The sequence below is a fragment of the Ailuropoda melanoleuca genome, chromosome 2 (genome assembly GCF_002007445.2).
Source record: "Ailuropoda melanoleuca isolate Jingjing chromosome 2, ASM200744v2, whole genome shotgun sequence".
NCBI lineage: Eukaryota > Metazoa > Chordata > Mammalia > Carnivora > Ursidae > Ailuropoda > Ailuropoda melanoleuca.
In genome coordinates this window covers 5,200,347-5,224,498 of record NC_048219.1, presented here as the reverse complement: position 1 = coordinate 5,224,498, position 24,152 = coordinate 5,200,347, and the positions used below count along the sequence as shown (strand labels likewise).

Sequence of the window (24,152 nt, the reverse complement as noted above, 5' to 3'; positions counted from 1 at the left end):
GAATTAAGAGACAATGCACATAAGGTGCTCTGTGGGGGAAATAGTGCTGGGCAAACATTAGCCATGTTACCAACGTAGCCAGGAGACTGTGTGTGCGTTTTGAGGGGAGACAGAGATGGGTGAAAGAGTAGAGCTAAAGATGAAACAAGTTTCCATGATGACAGGTATGGGGTCAGCCAGCCAGAGGTGGTGGGAAAAAGTCTAGAGAGACAGCAGGGCCTAGAGTGGACAGAGTGTGGCCATGCATGACAGGTTAAGCACTAAAGGGAGGGGGTGTCTTTCTGGGGGAGCTCCTGGTGACAGGGAGTCTAGGATCAGACAAGGTGGGGACATCTAGGGAGGCAGGTGTGACCAGAAGGTCAGGGAAGCCCAGAAGCTGGTCCCAGGCCCCAGAGCTCCAAGACCTGGTTAGAGTTGAGAGGGCAGAGGGAAGTAGCGTGAGAGCAAAGCAAGGCCCCAGTTCTAGTGGGACAAAGGACATAGCGGAGATGTGACCCAGAAACAAGAGCTAGCTGGTTAAAGCTGGATCCAGAAGTATAGGATGGCACAAACACCCAATAGCCAATAATAACAATGAAAATAGTAAAAACAATAATAATGGCTTGTATTTCTTGAGCCCTGCGCTCAAAGTCTTCCATGAGGTAACTCATTTAGTCTTAAAATAACCATGTTAAGTAGGTACAATAAAAACCCCATTCTTCTGGTGGAAAAGTTGAAGCATCCATGGCTCAGTGCCCAAGGACACATCACTAATAGGTGTGAGCGTGGCTAGGATACACTTCCAAGTTCAGTGCCTCCCAATCAGGGTGACTGCTCCCTGAGCCTGAGAAGTGGAGTAGGATGTGACCATTGATGAAGGTCATATAGTCTCAGCAGAGAGGAGGGGATGGTTTCAGGGTCAGTGAGGCAGAGAAGACATTACAGTGTTGCTTGCTCCCAGCTTACCAAGTAACTCTAGGCAAGATGCTGTCCTCTCTGTACCCCACTTCATGCACCCACAAGCTATTTCTTTGCAGACACATATCCACAATGCGATACTGGCTGGAGGTGTGGCTGTGGGCCCTTCATGTCATCTGATCACTACTCCTTGGCTCGCCATGCTGCTGGGCTTTATGGCTGGACTGATCTCCATCGGGGGAGCCCTGTGTCTGCCGGTAAGGAGTTGGGCAACTAACGCCTGGTTTGGCTTGGAGCAGCAGGGCCCTGGGAGCATGGTGGGCCATCATGTGGTGCCCTGGGCTGCACTAGACAGCCATCGGCACCTTTTCAAGCAGGCTTCAAAGCTTGGGTGAGGGACCCACCCAGGTTGTATTACGTATTTGTTAGGATCTGGGGAGCAAGTAACAAAACCCATTCAAGTTTGCTCAGGCATAGGAGGGAATATTATAAGGCTACTGGGGTGTCACAGAACCCAAGGACAGGGATGCTGCTGGGAACCCAGGAATGGCTGACACCAGGGACAGGAGTGTTGTGGGGAGCCCAAGAAGTCCCCACTCTTCTTTCTTTGCTTTCCCTGAGTATTTGCTTTATTCTCACTCTGTAGACTTCCTTCCCCTTCTCCTTCTCCTGCTCTTATGTGGTGGAATGTAGTCCTGCTTTTCAGGAAAGCAGCTAGGTGGAATTTCTTGGCCCCATTCCCAGGTGTTTCGGAGAAGGGACTCATGGGTTTAGTTTGGACAGTGTGCTTATCTTTGGCTGGGAGCGTGGGGGCCTGGAGCATAACACAGATGGCTGTTGCCCATGAGCCATGTGAACGAGGTTGGGAGGGGCAGCAGCCAGAGGAGGGATGTTGGGCTAACCCAGGCCGTGTCCACTTCTGATTGTTTAGTTCTTCTTCTAAATGGATGGACTTTCCTTCCTTCAACATCTGGCAGGTAGTGATAATACCAGAATACCCCACGATAGCCAATTTGTTAACAGTACACTTCTAAAGGAAATAATTTCAGAGCAGCAACTCTTTGTGGGTTTGAAGCCTTGGTGGAGGAAAAAGGAGTAGACTTTTGGATGGCTCCAGAAGCTGAATTTGGATGAACAATGGATATGCAGGGAGGCAGTTTCAATCCAGAATAGGGGAAGATGTACCAACAGTCTCATCTGACCAGCGATGGGGGAGTCTGCTTTTCATCTTTGAAATTGCGATGAATGTCTTTTATCTCCTCTGCTTTGAGGTCCTGTGATGAAAGGCAGAAGTGCGCAGGGAAACCTGCATAAATTCTCATCAGGCTGGGTGTCTGTTGCTTTCTCTGTGCCTGTTTCCTTGACTCCATCACTGGGGGAACGATTCAGAGATGATTCACTTACTCACTCATTCATTCATTCATTCATTCATCCATCCATCCCTTCATTCATTCAGCACCTATGCTCTAACATGTGTCCTGCTTCCTGAGCTATAGTGTGGTGAGGGCAACGGACAAATCAGCATAACACCACATACCTACACCAGCCTGAGCTGCATCAGGAAATGCTTCCTGGAGCAGAGGATGTCTCAGCCACGTGTTGACCGCTGACTAATATTAGCCAGGCAAAGTGAAGGGAAAGGTATCCTGGACAGAAGGAACAGTGTGTTCAAAGCCTCAGTGGTGAGAAGAGCAGACAGCCCAGCCAGGAAACAGACACTGAAGCACTGGGTTCACCTGGGAGTGTGGTGGGACCCCAGTCTTGAGACATGGGAGATACTCAGGTGTGGCTCCTGGGCAGCTTGAGGAATCTGGGTTTTTACTCTAAAGACAGTGGGGGATCCCAGGGGGGAAAGTCACCTGTCCAATTTGCATTCGTATCCACATTGGTTGGCTCATGGTCCTCTGGGAGGCTAAGTGGTGGAGGGGAAGGGATGCTGAAGGCTAGTCCGGAGAGGGGGTGGTAGGATTCTTCTCATAGTCATGTTGTCTTTGGGATGACAATTACATTTGGGCTAGACCAGCGAGTCTCAATTATCCCCCGGGGACGTTTGACAATATCTGCAGGCATTTTTTGGTTAACACACGGTGTGGGGGTTGCTCCTGGCATCTCGAGGGTGGAGCCCAGGGACACTGGTAAACATCCTACAATGCTTGGGATGGCCTTTTCACAACACAGAAGTATCAGCCCAACGTGTGAGTCGGGCCTGGGCTAGACCTACTTGCTTCTCGAAGGGTGGTCAGGGGGCCAGTAGTGTCGGCATCACCTGGAAGTTGGTGAGAAATGCAGAATCTCACGCCCCAGGCCCACTAAATCTGACTCTGCAGTTTCTCAAGCTCCCCACGAGATGCAAGTACACATTGAGGCCTAAGGAGCCCCGGTGGAGGTGAGCCCAAACCTATCCCCTGTGGGTTTCCCAGGATGCCAAGGATCTGTGGAAAGCCTGGATAGGGGATATCAGTCTTCCATGTACATCTGCTTATCTGTCGTTTGTTCCAGGCAAGTTTTAACCACGTCCTGGGGATCCACGACACCTGCGGCGTGCACTACACCTTTGGCTTGCCAGGTCTGCTCGGAGGGATCGCCTACATTCTGCTGATAATCTATGAGGTCAGCTGGATCAAGAAGTCTGTGTAGGTGACTTGGCTTATCCCCTTCGCACCCCATCCAACGCAGGAAGAAATGCGCCCAGAGCCCTCCGCCGAGGTGCATGCATTCAGAGCCAGGCACTCAGCAGCCTTAGCAAATATTTGTTGGCAGATTTCTTAATACATTCTGCTTCGCCTCTATCTCTCCAGGCCGTGTTTTCTTTCCGAAAAGGGCAGCTTAAGTGCCTGGCAAAGGCAGACAGTTGTGAGCCACCCCACCCCCACCCCCCCGCAAACATAGACAGAGCCTGTCCATCGGGCCCAAGCCAGTTGGGTCCATTGTTTAACCCCTGGTGGTTTAGGTCGTGGTGAAGAGTGTGTCATGGAGTCAGATTCGTCTTGACCTCTTACTAGCTGGGTGTGCTACCTAATCTCTCTGAGCCTCATTGCCTGGTGTAAACGCAGATAATAACAGGGCATCCCCTCATAGGGCAGTTGGAGGCTGCTTGAGGCCAGGCACCTTGTGGTTAAAAGGCTTTAATACTTTAACGTAGGAAAATGCTAGGCACGGATCATCCCTGAGGCCCAGAGAGAGAAGGAGCTTGGCTAAGGTCTCACTGTGTGGCAGGAACGTGGGCCTCGGGACTAGGGTCAGATCCTATGTCCTCCAGACAACAGACGCCAGTGACTGGTTTGACATACCTGAGCCCTGGCCATCACCGCGCACTGTTGCCCCACCCCAGGAGTTTGTGTGATTATTACTATTATGGGCTCACATAAAATGAAAGTGACTTGGGCATGATACAGGAATAGATTTTTTCTAGATGAACTGATAACAGTGATAACAAGAATAATAGTACTGGTACTGGTAACAATCACCACTGTTCATTGACCGCTTTCTAGGTGCTAGGCCCTATGCTGAAAGCATCATGTGCATCACCTCATTTAATCCTCGCATCCTCCCTGAGAGGTATTATTATCATACTCTAAGAGATGATACATACGGGGAGTTAGCCACCCCCAGTCACTCGGCTGGAATGTGGCTGTAAAGGCGATGAGCAGCTGAAGCAGGTGGTGAGGAGCTCATCGTGTTTGGAGGCATCTCGGAGAAATCATGGAGGGCTGGGTCCCTTGGAGCTCTGACAACAGAGATGGCCACAGCCCCACGTTATTGGAATCACATACAGCGTGTGAGACATCCCTCCTTGAACTGCTTGGGTAAGGGGGGTCCCACCTCCAGGTGGGGAGGAGACGGTCTGTGTGATGCAAGACACCACAGTGATGGGCTCCAGTGATGTGTCTGCGCTGTTTTAACAGTTGTGCAACTCAGCAAATCCTTTCCTCTGTCTGAGCCCTGAAGTCCCTCTCTGTGGAGCTCAGGTGCCTGTAGGGGCCAGGCAGGTGAGGTTACAAAATGAGGGCAGTGAGAGGAGGCTGGGAAACCGTGGGCAGTTGCTCTTTGGCACGAGGCAACCATGACTGTGCCAGGACCCAGGCTCAGTGTCCCCAGATCTAATGACTTTTCAAGAGAAGCCAGAAATCTAGAGCGATGCACCAAGCATTGATAAAAGATTTAGAATCATTGGAAACATCATGTGGGCCAAATTCTGCTCCTGGGCGGCCAGCCTCTGACTTCTGAACCACCTCCCTTCTAGCTCCCTACTCCTGTGCTTCTGTGGCTCTCCTAGAGCAGTGGTTCTCAACAGCACTAGCATCACCTGGAACTTGCTAGAAATGCGAATGCTACCCTAACCCAGACCTGCACCGTTAGAAATCTAGTGATGGGGCCCAGTGATGGGGCCCAGTAATCTGTGTGTCAACCAGCCTTCTAGGGGATTCTCCTGCAAACCAGTTTGAGACTACTAGCCTAGAGCAAACAACAGCAAAGAACAATAGAACACAAAACAAAGGTCAGCCAACCTATGGTGTGCTACTAAACAACTAACAAACTGCTCTCCAGGAAAACAAAGCCCTGATTGCAATGGTACAGATACTCCCATCTGTGGCCAACAGCAACCATCAACCATCGAGGGACTATCACTGAACTGGGAGTTGGGAAAGGTTGAGAACAGGGGCCGGTCAACCTGCCCCTGGGAGCGGGCTCTCGCACACCTCTGTGAGTCAGTCTCACCAGGATGGGACAGTGGAGGACCAAGTAGTTGTCCTCTCTCCTCTGCGGGAACCCAGCGAAGGGAAAGGGATAGCGACAGCAAGGACCTCTCCTAGAGACGCCTCTGGTCAGCTGGAAGTTAAGGGCAAAGGCTTCAGGGAGGGACAGACCAGGGTCCCATTTACCTGCCGTGTGACGTCAGGCACAGTATACTCAAGCTCTCTTCAAGCCTCAGTTTTGATTTGCATGATGGGATAATAAGATCTGCGTCCCAGGGCTGCTGTGAAGACTCAGCGTGGAGTGGACGCCCTCTTGTCCAGGATTCTTGCTACTGCTGCTTCTACAGGAGAAGCACCTCTACGTATGGAAAGAGGGACAAAGGACGAGCTGGGAGTCAGAACACTTAGTGTGACACGTGGAGCAACGGTTTATTAGCTTGGTGTCACTGGACAACACGGTTGGCTTCTCATTCAGTCCACAGTGCTTGCCGAGCTCCTGTTCCGGGGAGCGAATGGGAACAGGTCACGTGCTGCGCTTGCTGCTGGGATGGGGCTGGTTTCCTCAAGCTGTGGGAGTAAAGTGGTGCAGAGACACTTAAATGACATTGACTCCTGCAGGGCAGATGCTGTTTTTCAATAAATCAGTCCTTTGATTGCATCAGGGAGAAAGCCAGCACTCAGGTGCTAAGCGTCTCTGCGCTTCTGACGCATGCTGACGTCAGGTTTGAAGGCCCACGAGGCAGCCTCCGGCTGAGACGCGTGCTCAGGCTGTATCTGGGGGAGACTTTTGCAACACTCTGTTTGCACTCTTTTTACACTTACCTCCCATTTCTCTTCCATTTACATAGGTGACTCAAAGTTTCCTTTTAAATACATTTATTTAAATGTTAAAAAAAAAAGTCAATTTAAAGAAAAATGTTTTAAAAAATAGTATCCTTGGAATGCCAATATGGCCAAATTTGTGAAGGTAACCCACAAACAGGAAAGATCTGTCTGGCCTTTGTGGGTAGATAGGGTTTGAATCCCAAGAGCCACCCATGCCAAGCCATGTGACGTTGGAGACCCTGGTTCACTTTCCTAACCGGGATCTCCCCATTTGTGGAACAGGGACGCTAACAGCTCGCTCAGAGGGCTGCTCCAGCATCTTGTGAAATCAGACGGTAAACTGGGGAGCGGAGGCCGTGGTGCAGGGGAGCCCACCCTGCGTGGGGTCTGTCATTATGGCTAGGTCTGCGTCCTCCATTTCAGCTTTCACATCACATCAGGATAGAGCGAACTGGGTGGTTGTTGGCAGTTAGCTGATTTAGGGTTAGCTTCTGTGCTACCACCAAATATTACTTGAAAAAAAACCCGTTTTTGTAGTGCAGTCTACATCTAGAGAAGTAGAAATATCGTCAGGGCACCACTTCATGGATTTTCTGACCCACCCATGTAACCAGCACCCATGTAACCAGCACTCCTTTGTGTCCTATTCCAGGGCAGCCATAAACCTGACTTCTAACCCCACTGGTCAGTTTTGCCTGCTTTTGTCCTTCATGTACATGGAATCCTGCAGAAAGCCTGTGCTCTTGTGTGCCTGCCTTTGCCTCTGTGTTGCAGTGGTGAGGCTCTCCCACAGTGTCGAGCATCTCTGTAGATGTTCATTTTCATTGGGGTAGGGTGTAGAATTGTGCTTGGGATTTACTTCCGAAGTGACTGAGTGGTGACACGGAGAGGTCAGTGTCATTGAAAGAAAAATTTACTGTTACGGTTCTCCTGGAAATGAGAGGCTCAGCACACCATGTAGGGCCCCACAAAACCTTATCCTACCCAGGGACCAGGCAGCAGAGAGAGAGGGGAACTGAGACTATGCCTTCAGGTGGATGGCAGTGGGGTAATGGGGGGGAGGGGCGGGGTCCCTTATTGGGCAGGAACTGAAAGCATATGTTAGAGTTTATGGTCAGGGGGTTTATAATATGAATTTTGCCCTCCCATGAAAGCTGACTTGCTGGAGAGAGCTCGGTAAACAAGTTCGGCCATTAGTTGGGCCCTGTGATAAACGAGTGCCATGTAGACAAACACAGAATCTAAGAAACACAGTTAAAATAAGTGTTCCATTGTGCGAATACAAAACAATTTATCCACTACTGATGAGCATTGGGTTCTTTCCAGTTTGGAGCTATTATGAACATTCTAGGATAGCTGCTATGAACATTCTAGCACTTTTTTTTTTAGAACATACAAATGCTCTTCTGTTGAGAAGATGCCTAGAAGTAGAATTGTTGGATCACGGCATTCATAGGATCCATTTAGAGGATATGACCAGTTTTCCACTGTAGTTTGTGGCAGTCCAGTCACCCGTGGCACCCAAGAGTTCCCTTTACCCCTATATTCTCCAACACCCCATATTATCCTTCCTTTTAAGTTTATCCACTTAGGCATCAAACATCATTTTAATTTTAATGTCCCTGATGACCGAAAAGGGCAGCACTTTTCATATGCTTTCTGGATATTCGAACATCTTCTCTTGTAAATATCCGTCCAAATTCTTTTGCCCATTTTTCTGTTGTGTTCTGCCTTTTTCTTATAGATTTGTAGGAATTCTGGATATAGAGCCTTTGTCATATAAAGGTATCATGAATATCTTCTCCCATTTTGTGGGTTATCTTTCACCATCTTAATGGTATCTTTTGATGAACAGAAGTTCTTAATTTTAACACAGTTCACTTCATCATTGTTCCCTTCACGTTTGTGTGTCCTGTTTAAGAAATCTTTGCCTACTGCAAGGTCATGTAGATGACCTCCCAGACCACTTCATAGTTTAAAGTGAGGTCCTGGGGTTGCCTAGAAGGAGAGAGGACAGGGAAGTATGTTCAACAGGGAGTTGAGCCTGACAGCCACGCTCTACTCCACCTTGCCCTGATGGAAATAGAACTTTCATCTGTAATTGCCTCATGAGGGAACTTAGGGCACAGAGAGGTTAAGTGACTTGCCTGGGATCATGCAGCTAGTGACAGTCCTTGGACTTGAACCTGGGTTTTCTGCCTCCCAGTCACGTTCATCATCCATGGTTTCTGAGAATTGAAGTCAGCTAAATAGGATCTTGGAACCCCCCTTTCTCTCCTCCATGTCTGGGTGGCTTTGCAGGAACACAACAGGGGAATGGGTTACCTGAGGAGAGGATGCTTCTTGTTCTGATAGCCCTTCCTGACAGCATCACTGCTGTTGCAGACAGTCCTTCTTGACTCCGATGACCTCTGCAGTCTGATGCCTGAACGTGACTACTTCCTGCTTTGTTGTTTCTAGGATCAGCTACCAGTTGTTCATTGGCGCTGGGACACTCAGCTTGGCCATGGCTTCGGGTCTGATAGCTGGTGTTTTGACAGGTAAGTGTGAGACCACCCTCCTTCCCCCATGGCCCAGGACACAGGACCTGAGGCCAGAGGGCATCTGGCCCATGGCCGCACGTGTCTGTGCCCATCCCCTTCCCTGTGAACCCCCGCCACTCGAGCCAAATGATGCAAAGGGACTCAGATCTTGATTAACAACAAAAACAGAATCACGTGATTTCAGCATTAGAAAGGCCCTCAGAAGTCACCTGCTGGAGGTATGGACTCTGAGGGCCAGAGAAAGTAAGAGACTTTCTGGAGCTTACAAGTAGCAGTGAGGGGCAACGTTGCAGCCTCTTGAGCTCAGGGCTGATGATTTCACCCAATTTTGTACAGTGAGCCAAGGAAGCCCTTATGCCAAAAATTTTACCTCACTCCCTGAGAATACCCATACTATTATTTTGTTCAACAAGTATTTATTCAATATCTACTACGAGTCAGGGCACTATTCTTAGGCCCTAGGGACACAACAGTGAACAAAACATGTTCCCTGATCTCATGGAGCTGATATTCTAGTGGAGGGGAAGGGGACAATAAATAAACAGATAAGTAGAGTATTTACTATGTCAGAGACGGTAAGTGCTGTGAAGAGAAATAACTCAGGGTAGAGGAACACAGAGTCAGTGTGAGGGTGGGGTGCTCTTTTAGAAGGGTGGGAAGGGAAGGCCTATCTAATAAGTTGACCTTTAAGCAGAAACCTGAAAGGAGAGAGGGAAGGAGACATACCATGTGTTTATTTGGCAGAAGAGCATTCCATGAAAAGGGATAGCAAGTGCAAAGGCCCTGAGGCAGGAGCAAAGCATACTCAGTGTGGCTGATATGGATAGAATGAAAGGGAGAGTGGCGGGGCTTGAGAACAGAGTGGTAACAAGGAGCCAGATCATTCTGAGAGATGGGAAGCCACTGGAAATCTTTAAACAGAGGATTGAAGTATGCTTTTGCTCCTGCAATATGACAGAACAGCAAAGACCCTTAGGGAGTTACTAATTTGCCAGTCTTATTTATATGCTAGGCAAAAATATGATTTCTGTCCAGAACTGCTCACCTTTATTCTATAGGCAAACAGCTCTATTGGTTAGACATTCATATACCATGTCCCTATGCAGGGAATGAAAGCCAAATAAGAGACATAAAAGAGTTGTATGGCGTTGGGCACATCAGTTTACTCTCTCTGAGGCTTGGGTGGCTTCTCTATAAAATGAAAGGATGATGGTAACTAATCATTTGGCTTCTTTTCTGCTCCAAAACATGTAGGAAGGTACTTTTTGGAATTGCCTGGGTGATTTTAGAGAGCAAGACTGACTAGAATTGTTCTAATATACCCATTGGCCTCAGCTTTCAGCAGAGTCGAGGTGATTGATTAAACAGATGAGACAAATGCCTCCCTCCATAAGTTTACATTCTATTCGTGGTGGTGGTCTAATCCGGAGTAGGGTTGCCAGATTTAGCAAGTGGAAATACAAGGTGCCCGTTTTTTAAGTTCAACATTAACTGAGCATCCTGTATTTTATCTGGCAACCCTCCCCAGACTGTGACACCATTCACCATTGTCACTAGCATTCACAAAGTGACACTGATTTGCACTGTCTTGTAAAGCACCCGGGAGGGCTTTTTTAATGCTTTCCTGGAGTCAAGAAGGAGAACAGAATATTGTTCCTTTAAGAGGTAAGACCGACGAGCGTTCCTCTTTACATGTGGCTTTGAACATAAGAACACTGGCGAATAAAACGAACATGAACATGGATGGGGAAAAGAGGCCACCAAGCAGCCAAGATAGCACTAAATTGACCCCCTAAAGCTGAGCATTTTCCTTGCCAAGAGGCCCCCCAATTTGGGGCCTGTCTACACTTACATAAGAAACAATCCTGTCAAGTATGGTTATTGGGTTTCCCAGTTCTGGCAGATTAGAAATGGCAGGTAAGAAGTGGGACAGGTTTCTAGAGTTAAGGCACACTAGTAGAAGTGAGAGGTGAAAGGAGACAGCCTAATGGAAGAAAAGAAATTCTTAAAGCCAGACGCTAGAACATGAAAGCTTGGGCTGCCAAGAGAAGCCAACAACCCTCGACAGCTTCATACTTCCTCTGCATTATATAGCGCGTTTCGTAAGTGGATGTTCCTAGCAATGGTTGCAATAGAAAAAAAACCAGTCTAAATGTGTTTAGTGTTGTCTCATAAGACAAGAAAATAAATATAGTATATTTTGGATGGATTTTTGTCAGTGGTGAGTAAGCCTCAGCTATCTGGAAAGTTTTGTGTAGGTGTTAGAGATCGTTTCTGAATAATTCTAGCTAAATGAGGTATGCTGGTTACACCCTATATGTCAATATCAGTTAAAGGTGTGCATTACAAAAGGAAAATGTGGGGGCGCCTGGGTGGCACAGCGGTTACGCGTCTGCCTTCGGCTCAGGGCGTGATCCCGGCGTTATGGGATCGAGCCCCACATCAGGCTCCTCCGCTATGAGCCTGCTTCTTCCTCTCCCACTCCCCCTGCTTGTGTTCCCTCTCTCGCTGGCTGTCTCTATCTCTGTCGAATAAATAAATAAGATCTTTTTAAAAAAAAAGTCATACAAAAGGAAAATGTGAATAAGTACACGCCTACTCTTGTTAATCTTACTACTTAATACATGGGGACCGATCACCACTAAAAATAACGCAGATAATTCTATCAACGGCATTTCCCTGGTTCATATGAAAGGTGAGCAATCCCTTTATGTGTCCTGGGAAATTCAGCCTACTTTGGGCAGCTGGAGGAATACACAGGGCCAAGCTCTCTGGGCAGAGGCTGGTTGGGTGAAAAGAACAATCGGCACGAAAGCAAGTTATTATAAACTACTTTCCTAACTACACAAGTGGAGTCTTGAGCTGAGGTCACAGTTTACTGGAGCCAGTGACACCTGACTGACAGGAGCCCCTAATTGGAGTTGCTGTCCATGGTAGCTCTTGTGGTCTAAATAGATCGGCATTTAAGTAGAAGCGCCGTCTGGCCTGGGCTCTTCTATTCCACGTCCGGAAGCATGTCAGATCAGTGGCTACCGTACACCTCTCAAGATCATCTAAACCCTTTGGAGATAAGTCCAGGGAGGCCAACGCTTCAATTTGTCCGTCTCCTGGCTTTTTGTTGAGATAACCATAGTTGGCATATGATATTTTGATAAATTTTGAGATAAAAAATGCTGTGCTCTAAAGGTTTAACATGTAATTATGAATTTTAACAGGTTTGGTCTTAAACCTCAAAATATGTAAGGCACCTCATGCGGCTAAATATTTTGATGACCAGGCTTTCTGGGAGGTAAGATTTTTAACCTAATGTCATCGATGTTGAGTGACTGAACTTAAAAAGATATCTGTTATGTCTGTATATATGTTGACTTGGTGTTTGTGAGAACAAAATAAAAAGAAAATGTGTGTGTGTGTGTGTGTGTGTGTGTGTGTGTGGGCTGGGGAAGTGGTAAAGGTTACCATTCCCCTGATTCCTCAAAGTCACTGAGGGTCAGAGATGTGAGAACGGCCGCTGGCCACACTTTCCCCATCTGGGGTCATCAACGTGGGCAAAGTGTTTGGTGTAAAGGTGGTGGAATCCTGCAGTGCACAAGCTGGAAGGACGGCACAAGCCAGCACGTCCAGTCTCATTTGACAGACACACTGAGCAGAGCCATGACTGTCTGAATTCTCACAGTGAGTGTGCAGCCGAGCTGGATCTAGAACACAACTCTCGATCAGCAGTAGCTAGTGGACGTAAGACCACTTGTACTGTAGGAATCTGGGATCCTTTAGCCAAAGGACAGAGAGCTTGAACCACGTGGCTGCTGCTGAGGGTCTCTGTTTCCGTGTAGTGTTTGTTGTCAAGACTAGTCTAGAGAGAGGCTCAGGGCTCGTTCCCTGTCACCCCACTGCCCTCTTCCCTTTGACCAACCCTCATAGTTCACCAAGTACTCTGATGCATCACCGTATGTAACTCCCATATGATGCTGAGGTTGGCTGGGCAAAATTGTGAAATTATAAATGGGAAGTGGAGGCTGACAGAGGTCAGGCTAATGCCCAGCATCAGACCTTTGCGAGTGGCAGAGATAAGACCAGTAACTAGACCTCCCGAGTCCCAAGCCAATCCTTTCTCCACCTGGCATGCCTAGATACTGATCACTAAGGGGACAGAGATCCAGCCTCATTATGGGCCTTGGCAATAGTGTTTGTAGACAGAACCTGCCTCTTCTTCTCCCTTGCCTCCTCCTTTGATCTCTTCTCTTAACTCCGTTTCTTCCTTTTCCATGTCAAAGAGCTTTATGGAGGTATAACTGACTACAACCCATATTTAAAATATACAATTTGATACATTTAAATGCCTATGAAACCATCCCCACAGTCAAGATAATGAACATATCCGTGGCCACCATGTTTCCTTGTGCCTCTTTGAAGCTATTCCCTCCCTACTCCACCCCGTTCCATCCCCAGGCAACCACTGAACTGCCTCCTGTCCAATAGATTCATTTACATTTTCTATAATTTTGTATAAATGAATCATACAGTACGTTCTTTTTCTGGCTTCTTTTACTCAGCATAATTATTCTGAGAGTCATCCACGTTGTTGCTTATAAACAGTCTCATCTTCTACCAGCTTCTCCCTACAGCCAGTTTCTCTCAGTCCCTGCGAGCATTCTTGCCCCTTTAGTGGTAAGCAGGGTAATCTAGTGAAAGGACTCAGAAAACTGTTTTAATTCATCCCTCAAGTATTTCTTGAGTAACCCCTATGTGCCAAGCATTCTGCTATCAGCCAGGGATGCCACAAACAGACCAATATCCAGCTCAATTATTTGAGTTGCAGTAAATACTTGCTGAATGAATGAAGGAAATGTGAGGAACCCCACCTAACGCTGGGCACTGCAGCAGCGGGTGAAGTGGAACCATGGGGACGGACCTAGAACGGGAAGACCCGAATTCTAGTCACCGTTCTGCAGGGTTTCGTGGAGGCAAGTTCCTTGACCTCTCTTACTGGTAAAATAAGAATGGTAATCCTTGTTCTACCTCACGAGGTTGTTTCGAAGACCAAACAAGGTAATAATGGTTGTAACTACATTCTGTAAACTATAAAATGCAAAGCACCACATGAACAGGAAAGCTTATTACTGGGAGCTTAGCCAACCATGAAGGAATGCGTAAGCATAATAGTTATCATTTATCGTAAGCCGATGGTTTCCATTTTTGTGCTAGATGCTTTTCAGCATTATCTGATTTTATCCTTAAAACAACCCCGCACAAGAGTAAGCATCCCTGTCTTAAAGATGAAGAATGGGGGCACCTTGGTGGCACAGTCAGTTAAGCATCTGACTCTTGGTTTCAGTTCAGGTCATGATCTTGGGGTTTTGAGATTGAGCCCCACGTCGGCTCCGGGCTCAGCACAGAGTCTGCCTAAGACTCTTTCTCTCTCTCTCTCCCTCTGCCCTCCCCACCGCACTCTTTCTCTTTCTAAAATGAATGAGTCTTAAAAAAAAAAAAAAGTTGAAGAGTAACTTGGCCAAAATGATAAAGCTAGTAAATGGAAAAGGAGGAATTTGAACTGGTGTCTGTTTGGCTCCAAAGACACAGACGCTCCTGGAGGACAGTTACTCCCCCCGCCCTTCTGATTTCTCCTCTTACAGCTGAGCAGAACATTTTATTCAGCAGCGGAACACAGCTTTCATTTGAAAAGCCAAATATCCATTAAAGAGGCAAGAATTCAGACTTCCAAATCTGATAAATCCAGGGGTAATTTTTTTTTTTTTTTTGGCAAACCATCCGAAAAGACATTTTAATCATCCTCGAATGTCCTAACGCACTTCAGGGAACCAGACGCCTGGGGGTTGGAGAGGACATTCCCTCACTGGTTGCCCAAACCATGCCTGGCAGTTCTTGGGATGGGATATTCACCACTCCCCAAAGGTACCCATGTCATCCTTGGATGGTTCTATTACTAATTAATCATTCACTCACTAATTCCATTTAATGTATTACCTAATATATGACAGAGCTCTTGCGTGAAGAGCTGGGGAGAAAAATCTAAATGAAATGCAATTCTAGATCTCAAGGAACCGCACATACTAATCTTCTGTCTTCCTATAGATTACAACGATCCTACCTCAAATACTGATTTACAAAAATTCAGTTCCTGACACAATTTTTCATAAATTCCTTCCGCTTTTTATTTCAATTTAATAACCCATGGATTTTATTTCATGCTTTCCAAAGCACAAGAACTCACTGGCATCCACTTATTAAAACTAATTCCACAGTTAACCTTTCTGAAGAAAATAGCTTTTTTGCGAGTCTATCGCAGAGAAGCCCCTGTCCTGGGTACTGGGTGGGGGTTCAGAGAAACTAGGGCTTTCACCATGTAGAAGGACTGGATCTTTCTATGTGCACAGCTCTATCGTTAAGCACTGAGTGAGTCATCCTGGCAGTAGCTGCTGGACAGACGAGAGAAGGGAAAGATCCTGAGTTTGGGGAGGTCAGGGAACACAGAACTTGGAGTTGTGCTGGATTTGGCTAAGTGGCCGGAAGTGAAAGGCATTCCAAGCAAGGGGAAGGTTGTGAGCAAGAACCAGAGAAGCAGGAGGCAACCTGGCTCAGCGGGATGGTTGGTGAAGAGAAGGAGGAAAGGCAGGCGGGAGCCACTTGACTCATCCTCCAGGCCATTGGAAGCTCCCAAAAGTTTAAGTGGGGGAAACGAAAGGATAATGGTTGAGAGTTGGGCAGTCAGACCAAGCTCGGAGGATGGATTCTGGAATGAGTGCAATACGCTGCAGATCACCCACTGGCTTCTGAACAAGTATTTGTAGTTTATTTTTAAAATGATTTTATTGCCAAGAAACATAAACACCACCACTGTTTTAGCATATAAATTCCTCAGAATGTGTGGTGTCCTTCCTGCCGTGCTGGGCAAAATTCTCAAAACCTAGCCTCATCCCACTGGTATCACCCTGCTTCTGATTTAAGATACACGTTCTAGACACACAGTAAGGATCCAACAAATGCTTGTTCAACAAAAATGAGGAGAGTGGGTTTCTAAAGCAAAGTAGGAAAACAGATTAGGAGCCTACCAACTGACTTCTCCCCTCTTGGAGAGGCTCCTGAAAAGAGCCTTGTTACGGAAAGCAGATCTGAATTCGAGCCCTAGTTCACCCACTGGCAGGCTAGTACCTTCAGGCCCGTCACATTACTTACCTGGGGCTCAGTTTCTTCATTTGTAAAATGAGATCAAATTCCACATTCTGGAGTCAGACGGATCTGAGTTCTACCAGCCCTTGTTCTGTGATCTCTGAGCCTCACTGTTCCCATCTCCGTGGAGAGAGGAATAGTCATATGTCATCAGGTTGTTGTAAGGGCTTAGAGGAGATAAGTGAAATGATAGCACAGTGATCCTCAGCAAACACCCCATAAATGTGAGCCACTCTGATTTCCACTTCTACAATTCTGTGGTCCATGTTACTCCAGGCGCAGTGATTTATGGCAGGCTGCGACGTGATACCACCCAACAATTTAGGATATGCTTAGCTTGCAGAAAAGAACACCAAAGGAGACCTAAGAACAATCCTTAAATACTTGAAAGATTGTCATGTAGGGAAGGACAAATGTTTGTTCCCATGCTTCTCCAAAGAATTTAACTAGGCCCAGTGGGCGATGCTGTATAAATTGCTAACAGTTTGAACTTGTTTGCAAAATGGAATGAATTCATATGGGAGTACGTCCTGTCACTGGGGGCATTCAAACAAAAACCAGATCACTATTTATCAATGACTCATGTAAGGAACTGTAAGAAATGAGATCTAAGAGTTTTCCAATTCAGATTTTGTGAAAGACCCTCTAAGACCTTTGTGATGAGACCACATTTTGGTCAACATGTCAGTTTCCAGAGCTCAAGCCAGAATCAATATGTGTCCAAATTTTAAGACTATCAGGGTTCAACTGTAATCAAAATGTTTGCTTTGCTTTCACAGTTTCCTCATTTGGCTATTGGATTTTAAGCAAAAGCATCCAAGAAAAACAAGGCCTGTCTGAAAATGAGACAACTTCCTTTCTCTGTTGCCTCTTTTTTTGTGTATGACAGACACTCTTTACAGCAAAGTCTCCGTGTATACAATGGAACAAGGTCAGAGATGAATTTGATATTAAAAAATAAGATTAAGAATTTATTTGAATGGTAATTTCATAATAGTTTAAAATAAATGTTTGGTTTCATTAAAGATGATGCTATCAGTATTTNCTTTTTTTGTGTATGACAGACACTCTTTACAGCAAAGTCTCCGTGTATACAATGGAACAAGGTCAGAGATGAATTTGATATTAAAAAATAAGATTAAGAATTTATTTGAATGGTAATTTCATAATAGTTTAAAATAAATGTTTGGTTTCATTAAAGATGATGCTATCAGTATTTTCTTGGTGCAGACATGTAATTAAAGTATTGGTTCAATTTTATTGACAATTCTTAGATTCTTTCTCATGCTTAACAAAGTGTGCTATGCTAACCAGTGAACTCTTGTCTACATCAGCAGAGTATAAAATAGGGAAAAATTAAGGATTCACTTATATTTAGTCCTATAATGTGACACTGCGTTTCTATTCCAGCAGTTTCACAAACTGGTTCTTATGCCCTGAGCGCATTCTGGATTTAACTGTAGAGAAAGACGTTACGGTCAATTGTGGCGATACAGCGTCTCAAGGTTAAAAAACTAGTTCTATGGGGCACCTGGGTGGCATAGCGGTTAAGCATCTGCCTTCGGCTCAGGGCGTGATCCCGGCGTTATGGGATCGAGCCCCACATCAGGCTCTTCCTCTATGAGCCTGCTTCTTCCTCTCCCACTCCCCCTGCTTGTGTTCCCTCTCTCACTGGCTATCTCTATCTCTGTCGAATAAAGAAATNGACGTTACGGTCAATTGTGGCGATACAGCGTCTCAAGGTTAAAAAACTAGTTCTATGACCTTGAGAAAATCATTTACATTTCCACGGTGTGGGTTCCCTCATCTGTAAAAAGAGAAGGTGGACCTTCAACCTTTCAGATGCCCTCGAATTCTCTGAAANAAAAATCTTTAAAAAAAAGAACAAAAAACAAAAAACTAGTTCTATGACCTTGAGAAAATCATTTACATTTCCACAGTGTGGGTTCCCTCATCTGTAAAAAGAGAAGGTGGACCTTCAACCTTTCAGATGCCCTCGAATTCTCTGAAAACCCACCGTGAGTGATTGGCTGTGGGATGGCAGCAACATGGCCATTTCTTTGGGTGCGTCTGAATGCCCAGGCGATATCCAGATGTGCACGATGAAAGACCATGTGACTGGTATGGACAAGAGCACCACAAATTTAAATCATCTAGGAGATATTCTGTGTTTCAGGAAAGGCTAACGTAGCAAGTTTTATGAAAGAAAACATTTCAAGCTGTATTTCTAAAGAACATGTACCCCATAGTTAGCTAGTTCATTTAAAAAAAGATTCCCATTTTGCCAAGATTGGCGGGGGGGTCCTGACAGATAGCAGGGTTCCAAAAGGAACAGACTATGAGAATTCTCAGTAGTTAATGTTTGTAATTTTAACTGACCTTGCTGGTCTATTTTGAGGTTAGTGGTTCGGTACAGAGATACAGTGAAACTTGGAATCCAATTTATTGTCAAACCAACAACAAAAATTTGTCGCCTGAGTAAAGCCTAGTATCAAGTCTCTATCCTTTTCCTCTTTCCTTCAATGGTGGATGTAGAGTGACTGTCAGCAACCCACCAGGATCATGTGTCATGGTTGAATGATTGCCACTCCCCACACCCCCATCAGGGGCACCGAAAGGGACACTGTTGAGCAGCCTGGTGGCTGAATCAGAAGCTTCTCTCTTCCAACACGGTCACTCACCCCTTGGGAGACCCTCACCGGCTACTTACACTGAAATGTTTGCAGAATTTTTGGCAAAACTGTATAAACCAAACACAGAGTATCACGGGAAAGAATTCTGACCACTGCCTCGATTTAAAAACAAGAAAATGTTTATATTTCACTTAACATTTGACACAGAAGAGGCCACACTTAGACACATGAACTCTTCAGAGCACTTTAATTTGTAGTTTTGGACCTTGGATATGACAAATGCCCGTATAAGATGCATCCATAATTCCTTTTGTAATTTATTTTTACAAATTACATGATAAAACTTAATACAAATTACTCATGTGGCATATTTTCAACATTTTCTAAGTTAATCCAATGCACACCACCATAGATTTTTGTTGTTGTTTACATAGGAAGTTCTCATGATTTCAGTATTACAGAAATTGAAGCTGAGACTACACTCAAAAATGAGTTTAGAAAATGGCATTACAAAAAACTGGGAGTGAGTAGTAAAAAACCCGTGCAGGGCTGCTGTGCGGAAGCAAACTGGATGTTTTCACTGCCACAAGTCTTCAGTGCGGCCAAACTTAAAAACCAGTCCTCTGCAAATATAATAAGAAACATCAATCTAGTTGAGTTTGGAGGGGGGGAAAGAGTATGTGAGATTGGGAGAATGGTGGGAAACTAGCAACAAAGGATTGATGACTTGTATAAAAAAAACCACGGAATATATCAGAACAGAAACTGATCACGTGCTTCCCATGTCCTTGACTTCTGGGGACTGAAGACCTATGCCACTCTTAAAAAGTTAACCAATGTTTAGTATGTAACCGTTATATGTCTAATTTTATCATATTCATTCCAGAAACCTTTTCTGAATATAGCGTGCTAGATGCATGGGCTATAAAACTACGTAAGGTATGGTGTTCCTGCCCTCAAGCTGCTCACGTTTCACATTCTTGGTGACACAATGTGGTAACGGCGGAGGGGGCGTGAAGGCGGAGAAGAGGTATATTTACCAAACAACAAGAGAATATGGAAACATATAGAATTTATTCTGCCTGAATGTGTTAGAAAAGAAGCTACAGAGGTGGTAATATTTGGAATGGGCTTTGAAGGATAAACAGGAGTTTCAATGGGAGATTGGTAGGAACAGGAGCTAGTGTGACGAAGGAAGATGTTTCAGAGAGAGGAATCAACATATCGAAAGGCAAAGAGGAATAAAGACTACAGGGACTCAGGAAAAGCCCAAGAGACTGTTGTGTCAGGAATATGCCCACAAAGAACTTACAATCCAGGGTTTAAGTGGGCAACTGTCGATAGCTGTCCTCATGGTTTCAACTTAAGAGGGCAAGACGCCAATTACATGCATAAGGACATACCGGTCTGTGTCTATGTCTAGATCTCTAGATACACGTGAAGATACCCGACGTGCATCAGAACAGGGAGGAGTCCAATACAGCTAGATTATAGCTTAAGAGACAAGGAAGATAGGGAATGGAGGCGGCCAATATTTGGTAAACCAACTGACCAGGGTGGCTCATTGCCCACGGGGGCCTTACATGCCTAAACGAATCAAGAGGGCAGGTGCCAGCCTGTATGTTCTACTACGGGGGCAACTGATAGTCAATCCCAGGCAATCTGTGAAATGGGGTTATACAGAGATACACCCCCTATTTAAAAGGAACAGGTATCTACCTCCAGATGATTGTTGCTCTATGCAAGGCTCTGGATGGTCAGATCTTCCAGTTTTTGAGGAAAAGCCAAAAATTCAGATTTTAATATTAAGTCTCTTGAATTTTAAGTGTTGGCTCAATAAAACAGAAAATACTGTATAGAATTAATAAAACAGAACTGTGGCAGAATCTGGCTGGATGGCTACTACTGTTGAGTTCTTCTGTAGACAGCTCCAAGTTTTGAAAAATTTTAAGATGGGAAATGACAGGACTAGGGCCATGTTTTAGAAGAAAAAGTGACACAGGAAAACTGGATCCAAGGGAGGAACCATCAGGGATGTGAAGTGCTCAGGAAGGGATGATGGTGACCCAACAATAGAAACAGAAAGAGAACAAGTCTGAGACCCCTCAGAGGCCGTTCAAGAGGCCTTGGGTGTGGGGGGCGAAGTGTGAGGGAGAACCTGAAGATGGCGGTAGACAGTGGCATGGGCTGGTTTGCGTTTGTTTTCCAGGCCCCAGTGTCTACTCAAGGTTAAGCCTGCAATGGTAATGATCAATTTAAAACGGCTTTCATAAGCCTTTCTAGAGGTAAACACTTGAGTGTTTTTTGATGAAAACAATAATGCAACCAGGAAATTGTCTGTACCCCCTCCTGCAAGTATGTTAATTTCTCTTTATAAAGGATTTCATAAAGCTCCAAAAAGTGATTTGACCTCTGATCTTTTGGTTAATAGCAGGCCTTTACCCTCTAGATAGCCTGGATGAGACATACTTCAGAATACTAGTCAACCGATGTAAATTGTAATCTGAAGAGTTTCTTGGGCAAAAGCCAGTCCCTCCTACACTGTCAGATGGTCACCTTTGGTACCGTCATCTGCGTCTGATTTCTGGAACAGTTATTTGTCAGCTTCTGCTAAGTGTTGTTCTGTTAGAATCAGAAAGGCAGGCAATCTGCTACATCTATTCTAGTAACAGTGTTTATTAGTTGAATTTAATTTCACTTTGCTTATCGTATTTTCAAAAAACATAGTTTTTAGTCTTAATAGGGACAACAGTACCAAATGAGAAACTAACCAAACTCATTCCATATAAAAGGAATTTATCATAACTAATTAGAGACATGAAGTCAATGATCGGTTTCCAAGGTTTTGTGACATAGGAAAACTGCTACGTGAACTCACGTGTTTCTTCCCTCACTGGAAGAGATACACGTTTCCCGCAAATCCTCCCCCTCTAACCTCTGTTCCTCCCTCCTGTGACACAGCGACTTCTCTGCCACAGCAGCATCTCCAGGTGGAATGTGCTTTATCCTTTCTCTCCGCCAGAGTAAATAATGATAAAGAAGGCTGCTGTTTGCCCCTCCCTGGCTGGTTCTCAGTAGATCCCCTCCCCAACTGCATCCTGAAGCTTTTCTTACACACCCTCACGCTACCTTCCCGTGGCTGAAGTTGTGGGGCCCTGAGTTCCCCGAGTACCTCCCACACTGTGGAGACACTGGAGCAGGGAACTCAGGAGGTCTTCTGTACAGATGCCCAAGCCTGAGCACTGCAGCTTGGAAGGAAAAGAAATCCTCCCTATCCACACCGTCCTTCTCATACGCATGCTATACTACCCTACAAAATAACAAACGCACCCGAATTTTATTTCATAAGCTGAGGAATGAGGTTGACTCATGCTGTATTTTTGAAGTACAGTGTTATACTCCCAAAAGGGGGGTGGAGGGAAAGAGAACTCACACTAAACAACTGGCTGAGGACAGCAAAAGGAGAAAACATCGACTGAATCCACCCCAGATCTGGACCGTCATCAGCCTAGTAGCTAGAGACTGAACTCTGGAGTCAGACAGCCTCAGTGTTAGCCACGTGATCTCAAACAAGGGGCCTATTTTTTCTGTGCTTGCTTCCTCACATATAAAATGGAGATAATAACGGGGCCACCTTCAGAGTTGTTACAGGAATTAACTGAGAGCATACAGGTAAAATACTAAGAATGGTGCCTCGCACACAGTAATTGCTCAATAAACTCTGGTCATTATTGTTTTCTGCATAAAATCAGTGGCTTAACTTTTTGTTGTTGCTGTTTAACTCTATTGGTTTCCTCCACTAGTTTCAGGACACAAGAAAAGACCCAAAGACATTGTGCATCTTGCCACACCTAAGTTCACTTTTTTCTTATTTCCAAACTGATTTTATAAAACTATAAGAATTCCTGGTGGAGGAAGAAGTTTGAATACCACTGCTGAATGTTACTGAAGGGCAACTTTCAGCATTTCATGAGTGGCTCAAGTAGATATGGGGCTTCGATTTTGTTTTGGGGGGTCAATAGGAAGGGATAGAACAGGAGAAGTCCTACAACAGACTGTCCTAGAATACAGAGCAGTTTTTTAACCTTTTTATGCGTTAGGGACTTGAAAATCATGAAAGCTGTAGACTCTTTTCCTAGAAACAAGCAGAAACACCAGTGTCTTGCATAGAGAAATGTCTGGTGCTTCCCCATCTTCAGAACCCTACCCATAGGATGACGGTTAAGAATCCCTGATTCAGGGGTGCCTGGGTGGTGCAGTTGATTAAGCGTCCGACTCTTGGTTTCGGCTCAAGTCATGATCTCAGGGTCCTGGGCTCGAGCTTCACACTCAGGGTGGAGTCTGCTTGAGATTCTCTCTCTCTCTGCCCACCACCCCCCACTCTCTCTCTTTCAATAAATAAGTAAAATCTTAAAAAAAAAAAAAGAATCCCTAATGCAGAGGATAAAGAGAAGATTTGGGGTGCAGGGGACGGTGGCAAGGGTGGAAGGCTAAGGGTAGGGAAAAGGGCAGGCCCTTAGTATCCAGGAAAGAATGGATATTAGAGAAGATTATTGATAAAAGTATTAAGGTTTTTAGGGGTTTTAGTAATCTTTTAATTTGTCATTGCATCAGAAGAAAAAAAATTTTAGGGCTTCTCCACGACACTTCAAATCTCATGCATAGGTTCCAACACCAAGGGTAGAAAAAACTATAAAATGCACTTAGAAACAAAATTTTAAGGAGAAAAGGTTTTAAGCAGGCTTTCACTGAAAGCAACTGTTAGAAATACAGATTTAAAATGAACACTGTATTATGTAACTAAATCTACATGAATCACATTTCTTCATCAAAGGGGAGGTGGTGGCAGTTTAAAAAAATTAGCGTATGTTCGCAAGGTTGGTAACAACCAACCCGTGTATTAAAATATCTTTCTCAGTCTCATTCTTCATATTTTATGACATAACATGGGGGAGGGGCACTGGACAGGGTAAATCAATCAACTAAACATAGTAAGTAACATAAACAATTATTAAAAAAAAAAAAAAGAATTCAGGGGCGCCTGGGTGGCTCAGCCAGTTAAGTGGCTGCCTTCGGCTCAGGTCATGATCCCGGGGTCCTGGGATCGAGCACCCAATCAGGCTCCCTGCTCAGTGGGGAGTCTGCTTTTCCCTCTCTGTCTGTCCCTCCCCTCATCTGCCCCTTCCCTCTGCTCGTGTTCTCTCTCACTCACTCGCAAATAAATAAAATCTTTAAAAAAAAAAAAAGGATTTAAAAAAATAGGATAAAGAATGCAAAAGAAACTTACCCAAAAAAGATGAAGGCATTTTGGAAAAATACAGCAATTCCAGGGTATACAATGGCTTTTTCTGTAAAAAAAAAAATAGTTG

At 45.2% G+C, this 24,152-nt stretch overlaps 2 protein-coding genes across 5 annotated transcripts in view; one reads left to right on the top strand and one right to left on the bottom strand.

The window, feature by feature from the left end:
- RHCE (Rh blood group CcEe antigens) overlaps positions 1 to 17,175 on the top strand; it is a 39,098-nt gene extending 21,923 nt beyond the window's left edge. The window contains exons 7-10 of one of the 2 annotated variants that reach the window (XM_002913288.4): positions 3,397 to 3,530; positions 8,880 to 8,959; positions 12,178 to 12,251; positions 16,930 to 17,175. In XM_002913288.4, coding sequence (XP_002913334.1) covers positions 3,397 to 3,530; positions 8,880 to 8,959; positions 12,178 to 12,251; positions 16,930 to 16,956 — 315 coding nt within the window. In that variant the 3' untranslated portion in view covers positions 16,957 to 17,175. The remainder of the gene's footprint in view (positions 1 to 3,396; positions 3,531 to 8,879; positions 8,960 to 12,177; positions 12,252 to 16,929) is intronic. The other variant, XM_034646855.1, reaches the window with a different exon arrangement.
- Positions 6,005 to 24,152, bottom strand: part of TMEM50A (transmembrane protein 50A) — a 30,026-nt gene continuing 11,878 nt past the window's right edge. For 2 of the 3 annotated variants that reach the window (XM_034646871.1, XM_034646889.1), the window contains 2 exons: positions 24,071 to 24,131; positions 6,005 to 6,161 (listed from right to left, as the gene is read on the bottom strand). In XM_034646871.1, the coding sequence (XP_034502762.1) occupies positions 6,062 to 6,161; positions 24,071 to 24,131 (161 nt within the window). In that variant the 3' untranslated portion in view covers positions 6,005 to 6,061. Of the gene's footprint in view, positions 6,162 to 19,011; positions 19,407 to 24,070; positions 24,132 to 24,152 lie in introns of those variants that run through there. The other variant, XM_002913287.4, reaches the window with a different exon arrangement.